Here is a 15,378-nt window from a genome sequence, read left to right as displayed (position 1 = left end):
AGCAAGAGACAGCTGACGGTATCATTGTCAACCACTGAAGCAGAGTATAGAGCAGCAGCAATGGCAGCTCAAGAGAATGCATGGTTAATACAGTTGATGAGTGATCTACATCAACCAGTAGATTATCCAGTACCATTGTACTGTGATAACCAATCGGCAATTCGCTTGGCGGAAATCCAGTCTTTCATGCAAGAACTAAGCATATGGAGGTACATTACCACTTTATCAGAGAAAAGGTTCTGCAAGAAGAGATTGAGATGAGACAGGTCAAGACAAATGATCAAGTTGCGGACTTGTTCACAAAAAGTTTGAGTACAGGCAAGCTCGAAATTTTTCGCTGTTTACTCAGCAAAGTGCAAAGAATGAGAGCTGACATTAAGGGGGAGTGTTGAGAATCAATGTCATGTTGTAGGTGAAGTAAGTGTGTGAGGTTGGTAAAGTAAGTGGAGGTTGTAGGTGAAGTAGGTGGATGTTGTAGGTGAAGTAAGTGTGTGGTGTAGCTTTCATTTGGTTTGCTATAAATACCCAAGTCCCCAAGCATTGTATATCATCCAAGGAAAAACTAAGCCTAGAGCTAAATAAGAAAAGCTTTGCTAATTAGTTTGTTTTGTGAGTTTTCTTTAAGAGTGTGCTCTATTTTCTTCTTCTTGGGATCATTAGAGTTATCTTGGATACTCTTCTTATTCAACATACGCTACCATGATAGTGCAGACGCTTAGAAATTCACCAAATGTAAACTTCCTATCACATTGTGATTATCTGAACCATGTCTAGTTCTTTGTAATTACGATTCTGATACTAGCTATTTCGGTTTTCTTTTTTAACTACAGGATTCATCGATTATAAAACAGCAGTTGCTTAATGATTTTCTGCCTGATGATGCATGTCCACTGGGAGCTCCGTTGAACATGGAAACACCCAGAGAAATCGACCAAGTTGGCGTACAAGATGATGGATAACCTGATAAGGTAATTTACTCGAACGACTTTTTTTTTTTTATAATATCCAAACAATTAAGTGTACAAAATGACTTTATTGTGCAGGCGGAGCCCCCATTATTCACAATTGGGGATGATGCACCCAATGCATCTGAAAATCAAACCGACCCTGGCACAAAAGTGGCAGTGGAAAGTTTAAGCATAATAAGCGTTGATCAGCTTTTAGACTCGGTAAGTGAGGCTGCTCACACACTGTTGCAGGTTTGTGGCCTTTGTAGAAATCAGACAGAAAATACGTAAATCAATGGACATTACATCAAGTTGAACATTGTGCTAAGTAAGAGAGTGATTCATGTGCAGTTTTTGGAGACAACACATCAAGTTGGAAGATTATCAGTCTCAGCTGCTACAAATATGCCGTACATGGAAATGGCTGGCCAGTGTGAGGCTATTCAAATGGGGAAGCAGTAGAAGTTGTCAACGTTTATAGTTTCCCAGCAGAGACAAGAAAGTTTGATTACATTTTCTAATGATTGCAACCAGGAAAAGGAAGCTCTATATGTTGTTCCGCTGGGCACTCCTACGGTATTTTCTTTAGCATACACTATATGGGAAAGTTATAAATTCAATCCTTTTATTTTGCATTGCATGCATACTGTGTTTTTAGCATATTCTGAGTTTCCGAAAACCATCTGGGACTGCAGAGTGGAAATCCATTCCTTGAATCAAGTGCTATTTCACTCAACCAATCTGTTGGCAATGGCTGTTCGATGCTTTGCGCAACCGAGTATCAGCCCTATCCACACTTTCAGCTACCGGCATCAAGCCCCTACGATAACTTTTTAAAGGCTGCAGGTTGTTGATCCGTGTAGAGAAAGTTCGATAGCCTTTGTAGCACGTAAGAAATTCAGTGTTAACAGCATTGGAGCGAGCGGCAGTTGTATCTACAACAAGTTTGTGTTGCTCCCGATTCAGCCAGCCTTGTTTTCTCTTCATATCTCTACTGACCGACTGCATTCATTTATTCATCAATGGTTGATAGGGAGGTTCATTTTATGCATCTTTTGGTCTCTCCCTCGCTTTACATGTTTGATATTGCAAAGTAAGAGTTTTGCTCATCCACACATTTTTTTTCTTCCCAACCGTTCACTTGTGAAAAAGAAAACGTGCGGGAGATAATTTTCATATGTAGTATAAAGATGTGAAATAGGTAAATTTCATTTTCGTACCTTCAATGTGAACTGAAAGCATGTTAATTTGTGTATAAAAATTACTTAATTTTGTGTAAAAGAGGAAAGACTTTACCAAGATTCAGTTTTGATGCAAAAGATCAGGCTTTCACTGCAACTGCAAAGCATACTAAGAATTTGAGTAAGAAGAAATACACAAGCTTTGAGGACAACTTTGTCTGAGCCACCTACATGATACCACCAAAACTAAAGGCTTTACTCTAATCAGGATCTTTACCAAGGATGACTCAAACAAGGATATTTGCTCAACAAGAGAAGTTTATACAAAGAAATGATTTCCATTCAAATCTGCCTACTTACATAGAATACACACATATTTATAGGCTTAGGAGGAACCCTCCCGAACCTCACCTAAAACTATTTGGATAAAAGAGGCATCATCCTTTTTATCCCATACATAAGATGAGGAGAGATCTTCTCTACGTCACAATTAATAATGCTTGACTTAACACTCAAATTAGTCTAGATAAGATTCCTTACTTTATAACACATCAAATATTATTCTAGTGGGGCAACTTATTGTCCAACAACATAATTTTGGATACTGATCTTAGAACACTAAAATTGTAAGTTATTAGCTAATGGCAAAATGACATGCTCAAAAGCGTAAGGGTAAAAATAGTATAGAATGAGAAAGTGTGTTTTGACTAAGACTTTATTTCTGAGTATACTGATAATTTATAGTTTTAGTTGGAGCATTTTTCATGATAAAAAGAGTTGAGTAGGGATAGCTGCCTTCGTTCATGTCTAAATGTATCAAATAAATAGACCGTCGTCATGAATATGTCCAAATGTATCAAATAAAGGAGGGTGGATGGGCAAAGGCTATTTGGGCACAACATATTTTGTTGAACAAATAATATTATCTACACTAAGGGATGCGAGGGTGGGGAAATAGGCTTAGCCCAATAACCTAAGACCTCTCACTTAGAAGTGAAGAGTAATATCACTAGATTGTAATACTAAATGGCTGTGCACAGGAGATTTAAACTCGAAAGATTAATTAATTAAAGAAAGTGATATTCACACGTATATTTTTACCTTTCACATACTCTTATTAATTATTGGATATTGATACTTTAATTCATTTAATCCAGTGGTTGAAAATTAAGACATATGTGAGAGGTAAAAATGAATGTGTTATAGCACTACCTTAATGAATTAATTAATTTGTTTCTCTCTAGAATCTTCTTCGATCGTTGAAAACAAAACACAATACAGATTCTATTGGACTAAGATTCTCTCCTCTCCTCTTCTCGTCCCTTTCCATCCCCTTCCCTCATATTATCTTATTTTGTCTGTTTCTTGCTATAAAAAATTAAAATAAAATGTTGATGTGGCTTAACCGTAACCATTCAAATAAGAGAGGAGAGAAGGAGAGGGAAAAAAAGAGTGAAGAGAATCTGTTGACTCTACAAATTACAAAACCTACGTGGCGCGCAGGCCGAGTAACTAATAAGCTAACTACGTCATTCGGTTGAATGCGGGGCGTGCCAACTCGTCGGCCGAGCTCGGCCGAGGAGTAAAATTTGATGATGTCGCGTTGAGCGCGCTGTTGACTTCTTTATCTTGCGACTGCGGCCGAGGAAGGAACAAATCTCGGCCTTTGGATTCTCGAGCCTGAAGACAAGGCTGCTAGTTCTACGAAGTTCAATATCAAATTCGGCTCTCAAGGTGCCGAATGTAGTAACCTGGTAACACCTCACTTCGCCGAGAAGGCTAATGAGATGACCTCTGCCAATAAGGATTCGAAAATCCTTCTCGACCGAGACTTGGATAGATAACCAGTCGGCCTCGACGCAGTGCTATTTATCCAAACTGAAGGTGCTTCAGGAACGGCTGATTCTACGGCAACAGTGCTGTTTATCCAAACTGAAGATGTGTCGGCGGAAAAAAGAAAATAAAAAATCTCAAGATGTTTGAGAGGTTTTGCGCAGGGCAGTTGGGTGTTGAATTGGAGGTGCCTTTTACGTTGCACAACGCCTTGTATTTATATGGTTAATACTTGCTTGACACGGCTAGATAATTGTGTAGAGTTCAATTGGGATTCTGCCACCTTCTCCATATAATCTGCGATATCCAAAATCCCAAATGAGCTAATGTAGACCACGTGCATTTGTGGTAATGGCCCCATGGAACAATTCTGATATTTGATGGTATCTTACCCTGCATATCCTTCCCTCAATGCCACGTGCTCCTTCCTTATCTTTTGCATGGCACCAATTTAAACCAAAGATTTGTTTTGATGATGTTTGAGTGCCTCGCAAGCCTTGAATCTCTATGGTCTAACTTCCATGCACCAATGACATTCCAATTTGTATGACTTCATCATTACCCCAAATTACGCATCCTGACTTTTCAAACCCTATTTACCATGTTGCTCCAATCTAATAACAGGAATCCCAAGTCCACTTGAATTGTACTTGTTCGAACATATAATGCCAAAATGATTCAAATTAAAAGATAATTATCATGATAAAAACCATAATATTATCCTTTAATTGTAACAAATATATCTTCATTTTCATCCAACGGTTAAGAGCTATGCTCATTCAACGGTCTAGATTACTCCGGCCTATAGTGTAAAATCGGGTCCAAACAGAATCATACTCTGATTGTATTACTCTCTTCTTGTCTATATCTCAACACACAAGTAAGTCTTGCTTTTTCCTTTGGGGTGTGATATCCACACATTTATTTTTACTTTTTATACGCCTTTTCAATTTTCAACCGTCGGATTGGATGAATTAAGGAAGATCAAATAACAGAAATCATCAAGTGTTGTAAAAAGGGGTGAGAAGTAAATGACACACCCCTTTCCTTTTCTACTTTCCGTTTTCTGTTTGTTTCCCGAGAAAATTCCAAAGAAAACGAAACCCTTCCTAATTTTTGTTTTGGAATTCGAATGCAATTGCATTAAATTTTGCGTCTTTGATTTGGGTATTTGTAGAATTTTGAGAAGACCCATTGGATTATAGAAGCTTGAAGTAATGGAGGATGTTCGGGAGCAGGCTGAGCAGGAAAGTCAACTACTCGGTATGTTTTTTCTTATTTTTGGCTTTAATTTCCGGTTCAAGTATTAAGTCAAATCTTAGACTCGTAGTAGGTTTTCAGCTTCAATTAAATGTAAAATTAACCTGATAAGCGGGGGTTCGAGTGATTTAGTTGGACTAAATGAATACATGGAGATGTTTTCTTCAAGAACAATTCTTCTATCGGTCATTATTGAGCCAGAAAGATTTCGGAAATAATTTGTAGGTAGACATTTAACAACTGCTTCCAGTACACTGATTCATCGTTCCTCCATGCTTTTATGTTGAGTAACTCAGAAATCCTGTCTTCCAAAACTCATGTGGTACCGTATAATGTGCAGGGGAAAGGGGAAGATTGTCGTTCCCCTCTCCGTATGAGTGAGTTAGATTTCCAAATAATCATATATTTAACAACTACTACTCATCTTTTCATCTTGTTTGTAGGTCAAGATGGTGAAAATGAAACGGTAACTGAAGATGGTACCTTCGTTCGGGGGGAACCTTCAGAAGATGCTAATGTCCCCCCAAAAGTTGATTCTAAGGTGGAAATCCTTCACGAGAAAGTCACAAAGCAAATCATTAAGGAAGGTCATGGTCAAATACCATCCAAGTATTCAACATGCTTCTGTAAGTGTCAAGTGGTTTCCTTTTTGGTAGTGCTGTAAGTGTACATTAGTTGAAAATCTAAGAATTGTTATGTGCGCATGTGTTTGTTAGTATGGGATGGGAGTAAGACATGAATGAGCTTGTGGCTTGCAAACAGACACACAACATCCACGTTCACAAAGTTGTGTATGTATATAGGAGAATTAAATGTGCATGCACTAAAGTTTATAAAAGGGATGCCTAAGATACATTTAGAAATGTCTTGCAGTGAATTTTTACTCTGGTTTTTTCAATCACTGAGTGATTGGCATATGTGTAATAGTACCCTACAGGGCATGGACTGAGAGCACGGGACACAAGTGTGAAGACACATTGGATGAACAACGACCACTTGAAATTATTTTAGGAAAAGGGATTAGCCTTGCCGAGTAGTCTGTTACTTTTTATATATACAAAGTATATGAAAACGAGTTCTGGCATGTTCCTTGTTCAGTCTGCAATTAGTTTGTGATTTCTTTGTTGCTTTTATTCTCTGTAATTCGTAATTACTTTTCATTCCAGATTATTTGGGTCCATAAGCATTTAAGCATTATCTAGGGATATTCAATGGAATGGACTTCTTCTTAGTAGTGTATTTTTGTTACTGCAACATAGAAAAAAGAAATGACTGGCTTGGCTGTTGGGGTGTCCAGCATGAAGTCTGGAGAGCATGCCCTATTACATGTAGGCTGGGAGTTGGGGTATGGGAAAGAAGGGAGCTTTTCTTTTCCGAATGTTCCACCATTGGCAGATATATCATATGAAGTTGAGCTTATTGGATTTGATGAAACCAAAGAAGTAAGTTGCTCACTTGCTCTCAAATGTCTTCCCAAGTAGTTACCAATTGAAGTTTCAGAATCTCTTTTCCAGGGATTTGCTTTGGTAATATAGTAACATGTATATTTGTGGGTTTTTCCTTTCATAGGGGAAAGCTCGTAGTGACATGACTGTGGAGGAAAGGATTGGAGCAGCAGATAGAAGAAAGATGGATGGAAATGCTTTACTTAAAGAGGAAAAACTAGAGGAGGCAATGCAACGGTATGAAATGGTTACGCGCTTGTAATGCTTACATATTTTATTTATGGCTGATGAGCTTTTGAGTTGTCAGTCTCTTTTTTGTATTTCCCTTCTGACAAGATTCTAGTGTGTTTTCTCAGGCTATAGCGTATATGGGTGACAACTTCATGTTCCAGTTGTTTGGGAAGTGCAGGGACATGGCTTTGGCTGTTAAAAATCCATGCCACCTTAACATGGCAGCGTCTTTTATAAAGCGCAAGCGTTATCAAGAAGCCGTTGGACAATGCAGTATTGTAAGTGTAATGCTATCACAAGAAAGTCATCTAATTTTGTGTGTTCAGCGATTGTGCTATTCATCATTAGACACTAGAAAGTTGGGTTTGTAGGTTCATTTGTGAGCATTACTGCATCCCAAAAGTTTCAATATTCATTCACTTTAACCTGCCATTTTGGATTGCCGTAGAAAATGAAAATGTTCTTACTATGGACCCATAAAAATTTCTAGGTTCACTGGCACCATTCTTCAGTTAATAATCGAATTTTAGGTCCTATGCGACTCTTATGATCTCTTTGGTGTGTTACTGTCCATGCTTCATCATGTTGTTCAAACTAAATGGCTGTTCGAACTAAAAATTGTCAATGCAACTAACGTCTATTAACCGATTTTTCTCTTCGCTTGGATTTGGCAGATATTTGCCTTTTCATGAATACCCTTAAATTGTCAATGCAACTGTGTTAACTGTAATTGGACGAATGAATGCTCGCAGGTACTGACAGAGGATGAAAACAACGTCCAAGTGCTATTTAGGCGAGGAAAAGCCAGAGCAGAGCTTGGGCAGACAGATGCTGCACGGGAAGACTCTCTAAAGGCAAGCAAATTTGCACCTCAAGACAAAGCTATTGCAAGAGAGTTGTCAGCTTGCTGAACACGACACCCTTGTTTATCAGAAACAAAAAGAAATCTACAAGGGAATTTTCGGACCAACCCCATAACCTAAACCCAAACGGGATAATTGGTTGATCATCTTTTGGCACTGGCTGTTGTCATCGTTCTATCGTCTCTTCAGGCGCGAAAGGCATAAAGCTGAGTAGTCAAATATCTTAAGCTCTTGAATTGCATGATAAATGAGGAAATTCGTCTGTTGAACTTGCTAATAAACAAGACTATGAAATGTGACCCTGCAGGTTCACTCATTTACGTCTCGGGAGAGAGTTTAGATGCCAATAGTTTTACCCAGAAACGAAGATACGGTGGTCAAATTAAAGTATTGAACTGTTCTAAACCGTTAACAAGAGTTTTTATCTCATTTTCACTTTGTTTACTGAGATTTTGGTTGTGAATTTTCCGTCACCACCATAATCTTTTAGATAGTGTATAAAGTGGGTCAATTTGTTTCCTTGAAGTGCTTCTTGCTTCTTTAGTTTATCTTTGGCCGGAGAATATTGTTTCTTTCTTAACGAATTAGGGGTCTATGTGGATGGAGTGATTTAAACATAAGGATTTGAATTTGTACTACATTATTGATTTAATTAAGAAAAACTATTAAACTAGTAGTGAGCTCGGGGAATTACTTTAGTCTAAAGAAGCTGGCAAAATTGCACTGTAGAAATGAACAGTGTTTTGTAAGACATTTCAGTTTATTTACAAGATTACCACTGGCCCTCTCTGCCGTTAGTCTTGATGCATACGTGTTGATGATCGTGGGAAGGAAGAACGATGGTAAAGGCGGTCTTTTTCGTTTCCTTCTCAAACCCTGCTTGCCTCTTCCGTCTCACAGACCCGACGAGAACGACACAGACGGTCTCGCGTCCATCCTATCCTCCTCTCACCGCCGTCTACCTTCCCTCGCCTATGTCGTCTTACTCCATCGTTTGCGTCATGGAGGCCCATGCGTGGTTTTTTGGGTGGGGATTTCAGATTTCAAGGGGGAGAGAGGCTGTGCTTCGTTTCGATCTGGTCTTGGTGAGTATCGTGATCCCAACTCTTTGTTATTATTAGTTCAATTTCTCTGTTCGAGTCACTGCAGAGTTTTCTGTCACTCAAAAGCAGGAGTCGCTTCGGCTCTTCATTGTTCAGCAGCTGCACCAGAAACGATTTGATTTGATTACGAGTCTTAATCTGTTTGAATAATTATATATATTGTTTGGCTGTCTGCTATACAAATTACCACAAAACAAGAAAGATTTAGTCACAAGTAAATAAAACTATAATTCTCTCTTAATTAATGCTGCAAAATCTGTGTTGGGTCAATAATTGCAAGCTATTTTTTCCGAGAAACAATCAGATTATTGGATCTAAGTTGCTAATTGTTTTAATTTTGAGGCTTCAATAAAATCAGCACCCACAACTGGAGGAGTCAAGAAGCCTGACCGCTACCGACCTGGAATCGTCGCTCTTCGGTAAGTTTTCAACACAATATAGTTCAAATCCTCTGAATCATGTTCTTGAATTTTACAATTATGTATCGTGTTCTTTGCATTTCGTTATCCGAACTCTATTCGTTGAATTTGGTTACCTAAATCGTGCCTAATATTTCATGTGGCCAGTGGCTTTGTTGTATGGCTGGCTGATGTGATTTGGGAGTGTTTTTAGTTAATGGGAGACAGGGGACAAAGGCGTGGGGCAGCGAAGTCACGTGGGATTAGGAATTTAGGATAGTAGAGTATTTGCTAATTTATAGGATTAGAAGTCTTCCTTTAGTTTTGTCTTGGTGTGATGAAAAAGAAAAAGGGTGAGTAATTTTAACTCCTGTTTAAGGTAATAACATGTGAATTGTTCTCAGGTATATTGGAACTAAATTTTTCATGATGCTCTTTCCTTTTCTTCTCAGTGAAAAAACATACTAAAGCAACAACATTATGGTGGTGGGAATAAGCGTTCTCAGGTATGTATGGATGTGTGATATGAATTAGCTGACTGGTGTTGAAACATCAGTCAATAAAAAACAAATAGGATCTCAAATATTATACATTAATCCATACATAATGTTTTTGTTATCCGCCCTGCATCAAGATGAGAAAGGCCTTCTTTATTTCGGGCTCAATTATTAATTGAAAACTCATTCATATTTTTTCATAGAAATTCCGTCATTATGCACTGCTGTTTAATTGCTCTTTTTGGGTTTTCTAGCCAAAAAGTAGGTCAGTGTATATTTATTTAGCTCCCCTGATCTTCTTTTTTAATTTATTTTTTGTTTGTTTTGTTGAGTGATGCAGTTTGATCGAATCAGGTTGAATTGAATAATCCTTGAAGTGACAAGAAGGAGCTGATTGAGCAAGTAATAATTCTTAATTACTTACAAGTTTTCATTTTAATTTATGATTTGATTGGCCCTCATAGAAATTTCGAGCTCCATAATTGTTGGACCATTGATGTGTTATGAGTATTGATTAGTGTAGTTGTGTAAATATAGTGTATGGGTGTTAAGTAATTCAGATATTATAGATGATCTCATAAGGGAAGGGGTATCCCCTTCTTCTTTTTTCTCTTGAACTCTCTCTATCACAAAACTAAAACATGGCCGCCAGTTTTCTTATCCTTTAATCGCCGATCTCCTCAGGTTTGCCTCAAGCCGGTGAAGGAATCAGGGTAACAGAGCCCAGACTATAAGAGGTATTTCACATCCCTTAATTTTTATTTTATTTTATTAATTTTAACCAGATCTGAGAATTTCTAAGTCATGGATCTATGAATAGTGTGTGTTGAGTCTCTGAGCATCTCTATTTTTTTTTTTTTTTTTCATCAAATGGTCTCTGTAGTGTCTCTGTGTGTTTGTGCATCCATGTATGAATATGATCTCTGCAAGCTCATTATTGTCCTAGGAAACCACCTAAATTATTGATACCTTGCTTTCTACATACAATGTTATCAAGTTCTATTTTCTAGATTTCTGATTTTGGGGGGGGAGGGAGTGCTAATATAGTAATTTTCAGGTATTTTGTGTCTTTTGGGTAACTTTGTGATATGCAGTTGATTTTAGGAATTGATTTATGGTGGAATGCACTGACATAAGTTATTGTTTTTGTTAATGCAGATGACGGAAATTGACCCGAGTTCAAACTGAAACAATATGATTATTTTGGTTATGGTGAGAACTCAGAACCCTTTCTTAATCTTTCCTGTTTTTGGAATTGAGAAATTGGGTTAATTTTATGATGATTCACCGAGAGTTTGTTAATCGCTTTAATGCATATGAGATAGGGTTTCTGCTTTGTAGGATCTATTTATGGTCTTTAGAAATTGCTTGATTTGGTATTGTCAAATGGTATATGAATTTCCATGTTCACTTTGTCAGTATGTTGTTGTAGTAGTTTAATTGGATGCGATATAAATTGAGGTGTTAACATGAAATTGGACACAGGTAGTTTTCCTTGATTTCACCGGATAAAGTTGTAGTTTGATTTAGGCTATAAATGATAACCAAATTAAGTTGAATGATTTGTCACAATCAGAGACGGCTGATGGCATTTTGAACTGCTTAGATACAACTGAAGTGGAGAAGGATAGCTCAGTGGCTTCCTAAGGTGCAATGCTACTTCAGAATGCTTTAGTTCAGAAGCCGGCAGAATCAACTGACAATCTTGGGCCAAGAAAGAAATCATTATCTGATATTGGGAACCTACTGGTATGCTTCATTATCCTTTTTGAACCCTGCTTTATTTTTCTTAAAGAACTAAAATGTTTTATAGTGAGTACTTTGTTCTCTGCTCTATTAATTTTCTTACCCTTATATGGGACTGTTTGCGCTTTAGAAGTATTTTTTTAAGGTACTTATGACTCCTAATTGCCATTTTGCATTCAAAATATACTCTTATTGCTTGCTGGGGTTTACCCCTTGGAGCATTTCATTTTGTTTCTCCTTACTCTCTGACTAAAAAATTTTAAACCCTATATAGGTGAATGCAGACACTGCAAAACCTGCCTTAAAGAACTGTAGATGCTGAAGACAAAAAAGAAGCAAAGGATACATTGCAAGCATAAGGTTGAGATATGGAAGAGAACATTATTCTTCATTTGCCTACGCTTTTTACTACAAATTTAATTTAAATGCTTGAAACTTACGGTGTCATATCATAATTCAATACAAATATATTTGGATTATTGGATAAGCATCGGCCAATTGGAAGGTTATTGACTTTTCTTATAAAGAAATCAAAGTCATCTTCTCATTTTTGACGTTGAAGATTTGGTTGCATTTTAATATTTATAAGCCAAGATGAAAGAAAAAGATTAGGCTAATTGTTTGAGCAGTGACCTATTGGAAATTATATGATAATTTAGATGTCCTCAAGGTTAACGTGCCAAGTTGTTATGCTGGCACTATTCTGTTTTAGTATTTGTTGGATTAGAATGTACTCATTGTTTTAAGTGAGTATTATTTTTGAACTCTTATGGAGCTTCTTTGGCAGGTAAGTTAAGTTGCATATCCTTTTTTTCGTTAACGGAATTCATTATCTTGCTATATTGGCAATTAGCAGTGTGTGCCAATTGGTAAACTGTACGAATACATGTGTGGAAGTTTGAATTGTACAGATGAAAGTGAATTTTAACAACTCTAACGATTGAATTTGTAACACAGTTTAGCAATTTTTTTCAAAAGCTAACTATTTCTGCCAAATACTCAAGTATTATGTATTCTACTTTTCTACTTTCCTTTTTCTGTGTTTTCCCCATGTAGTAGGCTGATTACATGAAACAATGAGTATAATACTGATGATGCTATATGATCTACAAATGAATGGTTTCTTATAGCATGCATATCCATATATAGCAAGCAAAGTTTCACTTAATTGGTTATTATATTTGATTTGAGTTAAACTTGAATTTCTGGATTTTGACTTTTAGTTTGCTTCTCTGTTGTAGAGTTGGCTTCATTTCATTCCAGTGACTCTTTAAATAGGTCCAAGAACTCACTAAATAGGTAATTGTCTTATATCTTCTTCCCTCTTTGTGTTTATATTTATTTTTCCTGAGTTGTGTTCGAATATGACAAACAAGAACTACAAGGGCAGCTAAGAATATCCAGCAATCCATTACCGGTTGAACAATTAATTGGCCATATATCTTAGTACAGTTAGGTCAGGTTTTTGGGGATGGTTGTCTCTCTATATATTTGTTTCATTTTCTCTCATTTTGGGTATTCTTCTCTGTTCTGTGTATTTATTCTTTGTTTTAAGGTCAGTTGCTTATTTTTATTTTATGCTTTTTTTTTGTGGGTTTTCAATTCGTTAATTTGTGACTTTGTTTAGATTTTAATTTCTTCTTTCGTTTATGATTAAATCGATGTTGGGTTTTGGTTGTTGAAAATATGATTTTTTTCTGCTTAAGCTTCTTGGCATTTTTCTGGGATTTTTAGGCTTTCAGTTGCAAGGGTAACAGAACCCTAAAATCCCAGAAATCGGTATTGGTATTTGTATTAATGAATTTCCATTTCTCTCCCAAAACAATTTGTTAATTGAAAATTGTTTTCTTTCTGCAGAAGGTGGTAGTGAAATTGGATTTACATAACGACAGAGAAAATAAAAAGGCCTTGAAAGCAGTCTCCAGCCTTACAAGTATCAATTTTTTCTTTTAAGCATGTTGGTTTAATTTGGCTCCGTGAAAAACTTAGAATATAATAAAAATGTAAAAACAATTCTGAAATATTTTTCATTCATCAGGACCCACTAACTTCTTTGTATTGGTTGATAAGTTAATGAAAATTTGTCAAGTTTTATGTTTTTATGTATGCTTATTGTGTATAAAATGATCCGTGTCTGTAAAAATTGAACCTTTGGCTTATTTCTGTTCAAAAATTAAATTTTTCGATCTGCTTTTTCATATTGTGGGATGATTATTTTGTAAAAACTTGACCTTTGGCTCATACATGTGTAAACCTGAGGATTTGGAGTTGTTTTCTTTGTTGGTTATGAATTTTAGGTGACTAAATTGGTGGTTTCGTATATTAAGTTAAGTTACAAAGTAGATTTTTCCTTCGTTTTGGAAAAGTGTGTAGCGAAGTTCCTGTTCATTACAATATTATGATTTTGATAAGAGCTTTGTCTACATGTTTTTTGTTGAGTAATGGTTTACTTGGTTAGAAGAAACTCTTTGAGGTTATGTTAAAATCTATTTTGTGGATGAATCTAATTAGTTAAATTTGTTGGGTTTAAGTTATGTAAGAAATTTAATTGCAAAGTTGAGTCTTTTTTTTTTCTGAGTTATGTTAATAATTCTACCTAAATTTTTTGTAAATTCATGGTTGGGTTTAAGTTATATTATTAAACATGGATCATTAAAGTCTCAGTACAACTGGATGTTTGTTTACTTGCACAAATTTTTTGTGCATAGAAGTTTGTTTCTGCTTCTCAGGTTCTTTGTCCCCGTGTTTATTATTTGTGTTTTTCTCTATTCATTTGGGCTGTCTCAGTGATTGAAGATCTTAGTCAAGGTTCTTTCCCTATCATTTCAAGCTAGATTAGCTGATGAGTGATGCTCTTTGTACTGGTGCAGTATCATTGGTGCTCACTTTGTATTTTTCCAGTCACTATATATCTGCTCAACTCTTGGGGGTCAATTATTTGCCAATAGGAATGTTTAATTGCTTGATCAATGATTTCGATTCAATTTGAAGAAGAAATAGTACTTTTGTTCACTAGGGATTGAGACTCACATACGAGTAAGATGTCCCAATTGTTCATTGATTCTTAGGTGCTATGTCTTTTTAGTTGCTTTTTGTAGAAACTATTCATGCCTATTGCGCCTAATACATTCAAGTTCCGCGGCAACGCGCGGGCATATTTTCTCGTTGTTCCTATTACTTTAGTCTAAAGTAGGAGGGGAAATCGCACTATTCATATGAACAGTGTTTTGGACGACATTTCAGTTTATTTACAAGATTGCCACTCAAATGCTTTAACCAGTTTTCTCTTAATTTACAAAATTGCCACTCAGGCTTAAGGACCAATTTCCAGCCGTTGGCTGCATCTCAGCTTTTGACTCGGCAGGAGAGAGGAGGGGGACATCACGGCTGACAAATTGGAGAGAGACGATCGCTCCCATTTTTGACTCGGAGACAGCTGGGTGTGCCTGTGGCGAGCGGAGAGAGGGGGACAGAGCGACTACAGAGGAGGGAGACACAGAGCCTGACAGATTGGAGAGAGATGGGAGCTACGGGTTCGGACTGAGTGAGAGAGATATTTAGGTGGGTGCTCTGACAGGATCCATGGGATTTTCTCCCATTTTAGAGAGAGATGGACAGGGAGAGAGATACAGAGCGGAAAGCATAGGTGTGTATTCTTTGGGTCTTCCGAAAACGCTAGAAACCTAAAACATTCTCAGCTGCTCTGCAACGGGTTGGCGACTTCGATCATGCGTCCTACAGTCCGCATCGATCTCTTCCATCTCTGCTTCGTGATCCCTTCGATCCCTTCAAGAGGTAATTAAATCTCACTTCTTTCTCTGATTCGTACCTTATTCTCACTGTTTTTCTCGAATTGTTTGTTTTTCTTGGATAT

The 15,378-nt window shown here is 36.9% G+C and overlaps 2 protein-coding genes and 1 pseudogene across 2 annotated transcripts in view; all 3 read left to right on the top strand.

Annotated features, from left to right (window-relative positions):
• Nucleotides 1-1,448, top strand: part of LOC103945894 — a 12,349-nt pseudogene extending 10,901 nt beyond the window's left edge.
• Nucleotides 1,449-4,998: 3,550 nt separating this feature from the next.
• Nucleotides 4,999-15,378, top strand: part of LOC103945908 (peptidyl-prolyl cis-trans isomerase FKBP42) — a 16,582-nt gene continuing 6,202 nt past the window's right edge. Inside the window, 18 exon segments of the mRNA XM_048586198.1 lie at nt 4,999-5,224; nt 5,665-5,847; nt 6,149-6,238; nt 6,479-6,663; nt 6,791-6,913; nt 7,023-7,175; nt 7,650-7,798; nt 7,800-8,845; nt 9,206-9,282; nt 9,714-9,767; nt 10,099-10,160; nt 10,443-10,495; nt 10,917-10,970; nt 11,365-11,507; nt 11,779-11,864; nt 12,746-12,803; nt 13,362-13,437; nt 14,816-15,299. Of these exon segments, the coding sequence (XP_048442155.1) occupies nt 5,179-5,224; nt 5,665-5,847; nt 6,149-6,238; nt 6,479-6,663; nt 6,791-6,913; nt 7,023-7,175; nt 7,650-7,798; nt 7,800-7,974 (1,104 nt within the window). The 5' untranslated portion in view covers nt 4,999-5,178 and the 3' untranslated portion in view covers nt 7,975-8,845; nt 9,206-9,282; nt 9,714-9,767; ... (6 more) ...; nt 13,362-13,437; nt 14,816-15,299.
• LOC103945916 (disease resistance protein RGA2-like) overlaps nt 8,012-15,378 on the top strand; it is a 25,371-nt gene continuing 18,004 nt past the window's right edge. The window contains exon 1 of the mRNA XM_048586169.1: nt 8,012-8,147. The gene's annotated coding sequence lies outside the window, so the exon portion shown is untranslated. The remainder of the gene's footprint in view (nt 8,148-15,378) is intronic.

Source organism: the organism of the source record quoted next, unplaced genomic scaffold, assembly GCF_019419815.1.
Source record: "Pyrus x bretschneideri cultivar Hongxiangsu unplaced genomic scaffold, Pyrus_bretschneideri_v1 Contig24, whole genome shotgun sequence".
NCBI classification, from domain to species: Eukaryota; Viridiplantae; Streptophyta; class Magnoliopsida; order Rosales; family Rosaceae; genus Pyrus; species Pyrus x bretschneideri.
Note: the sequence above shows the minus strand (reverse complement) of the source record. Positions and strands in the feature narration are given on the sequence as shown.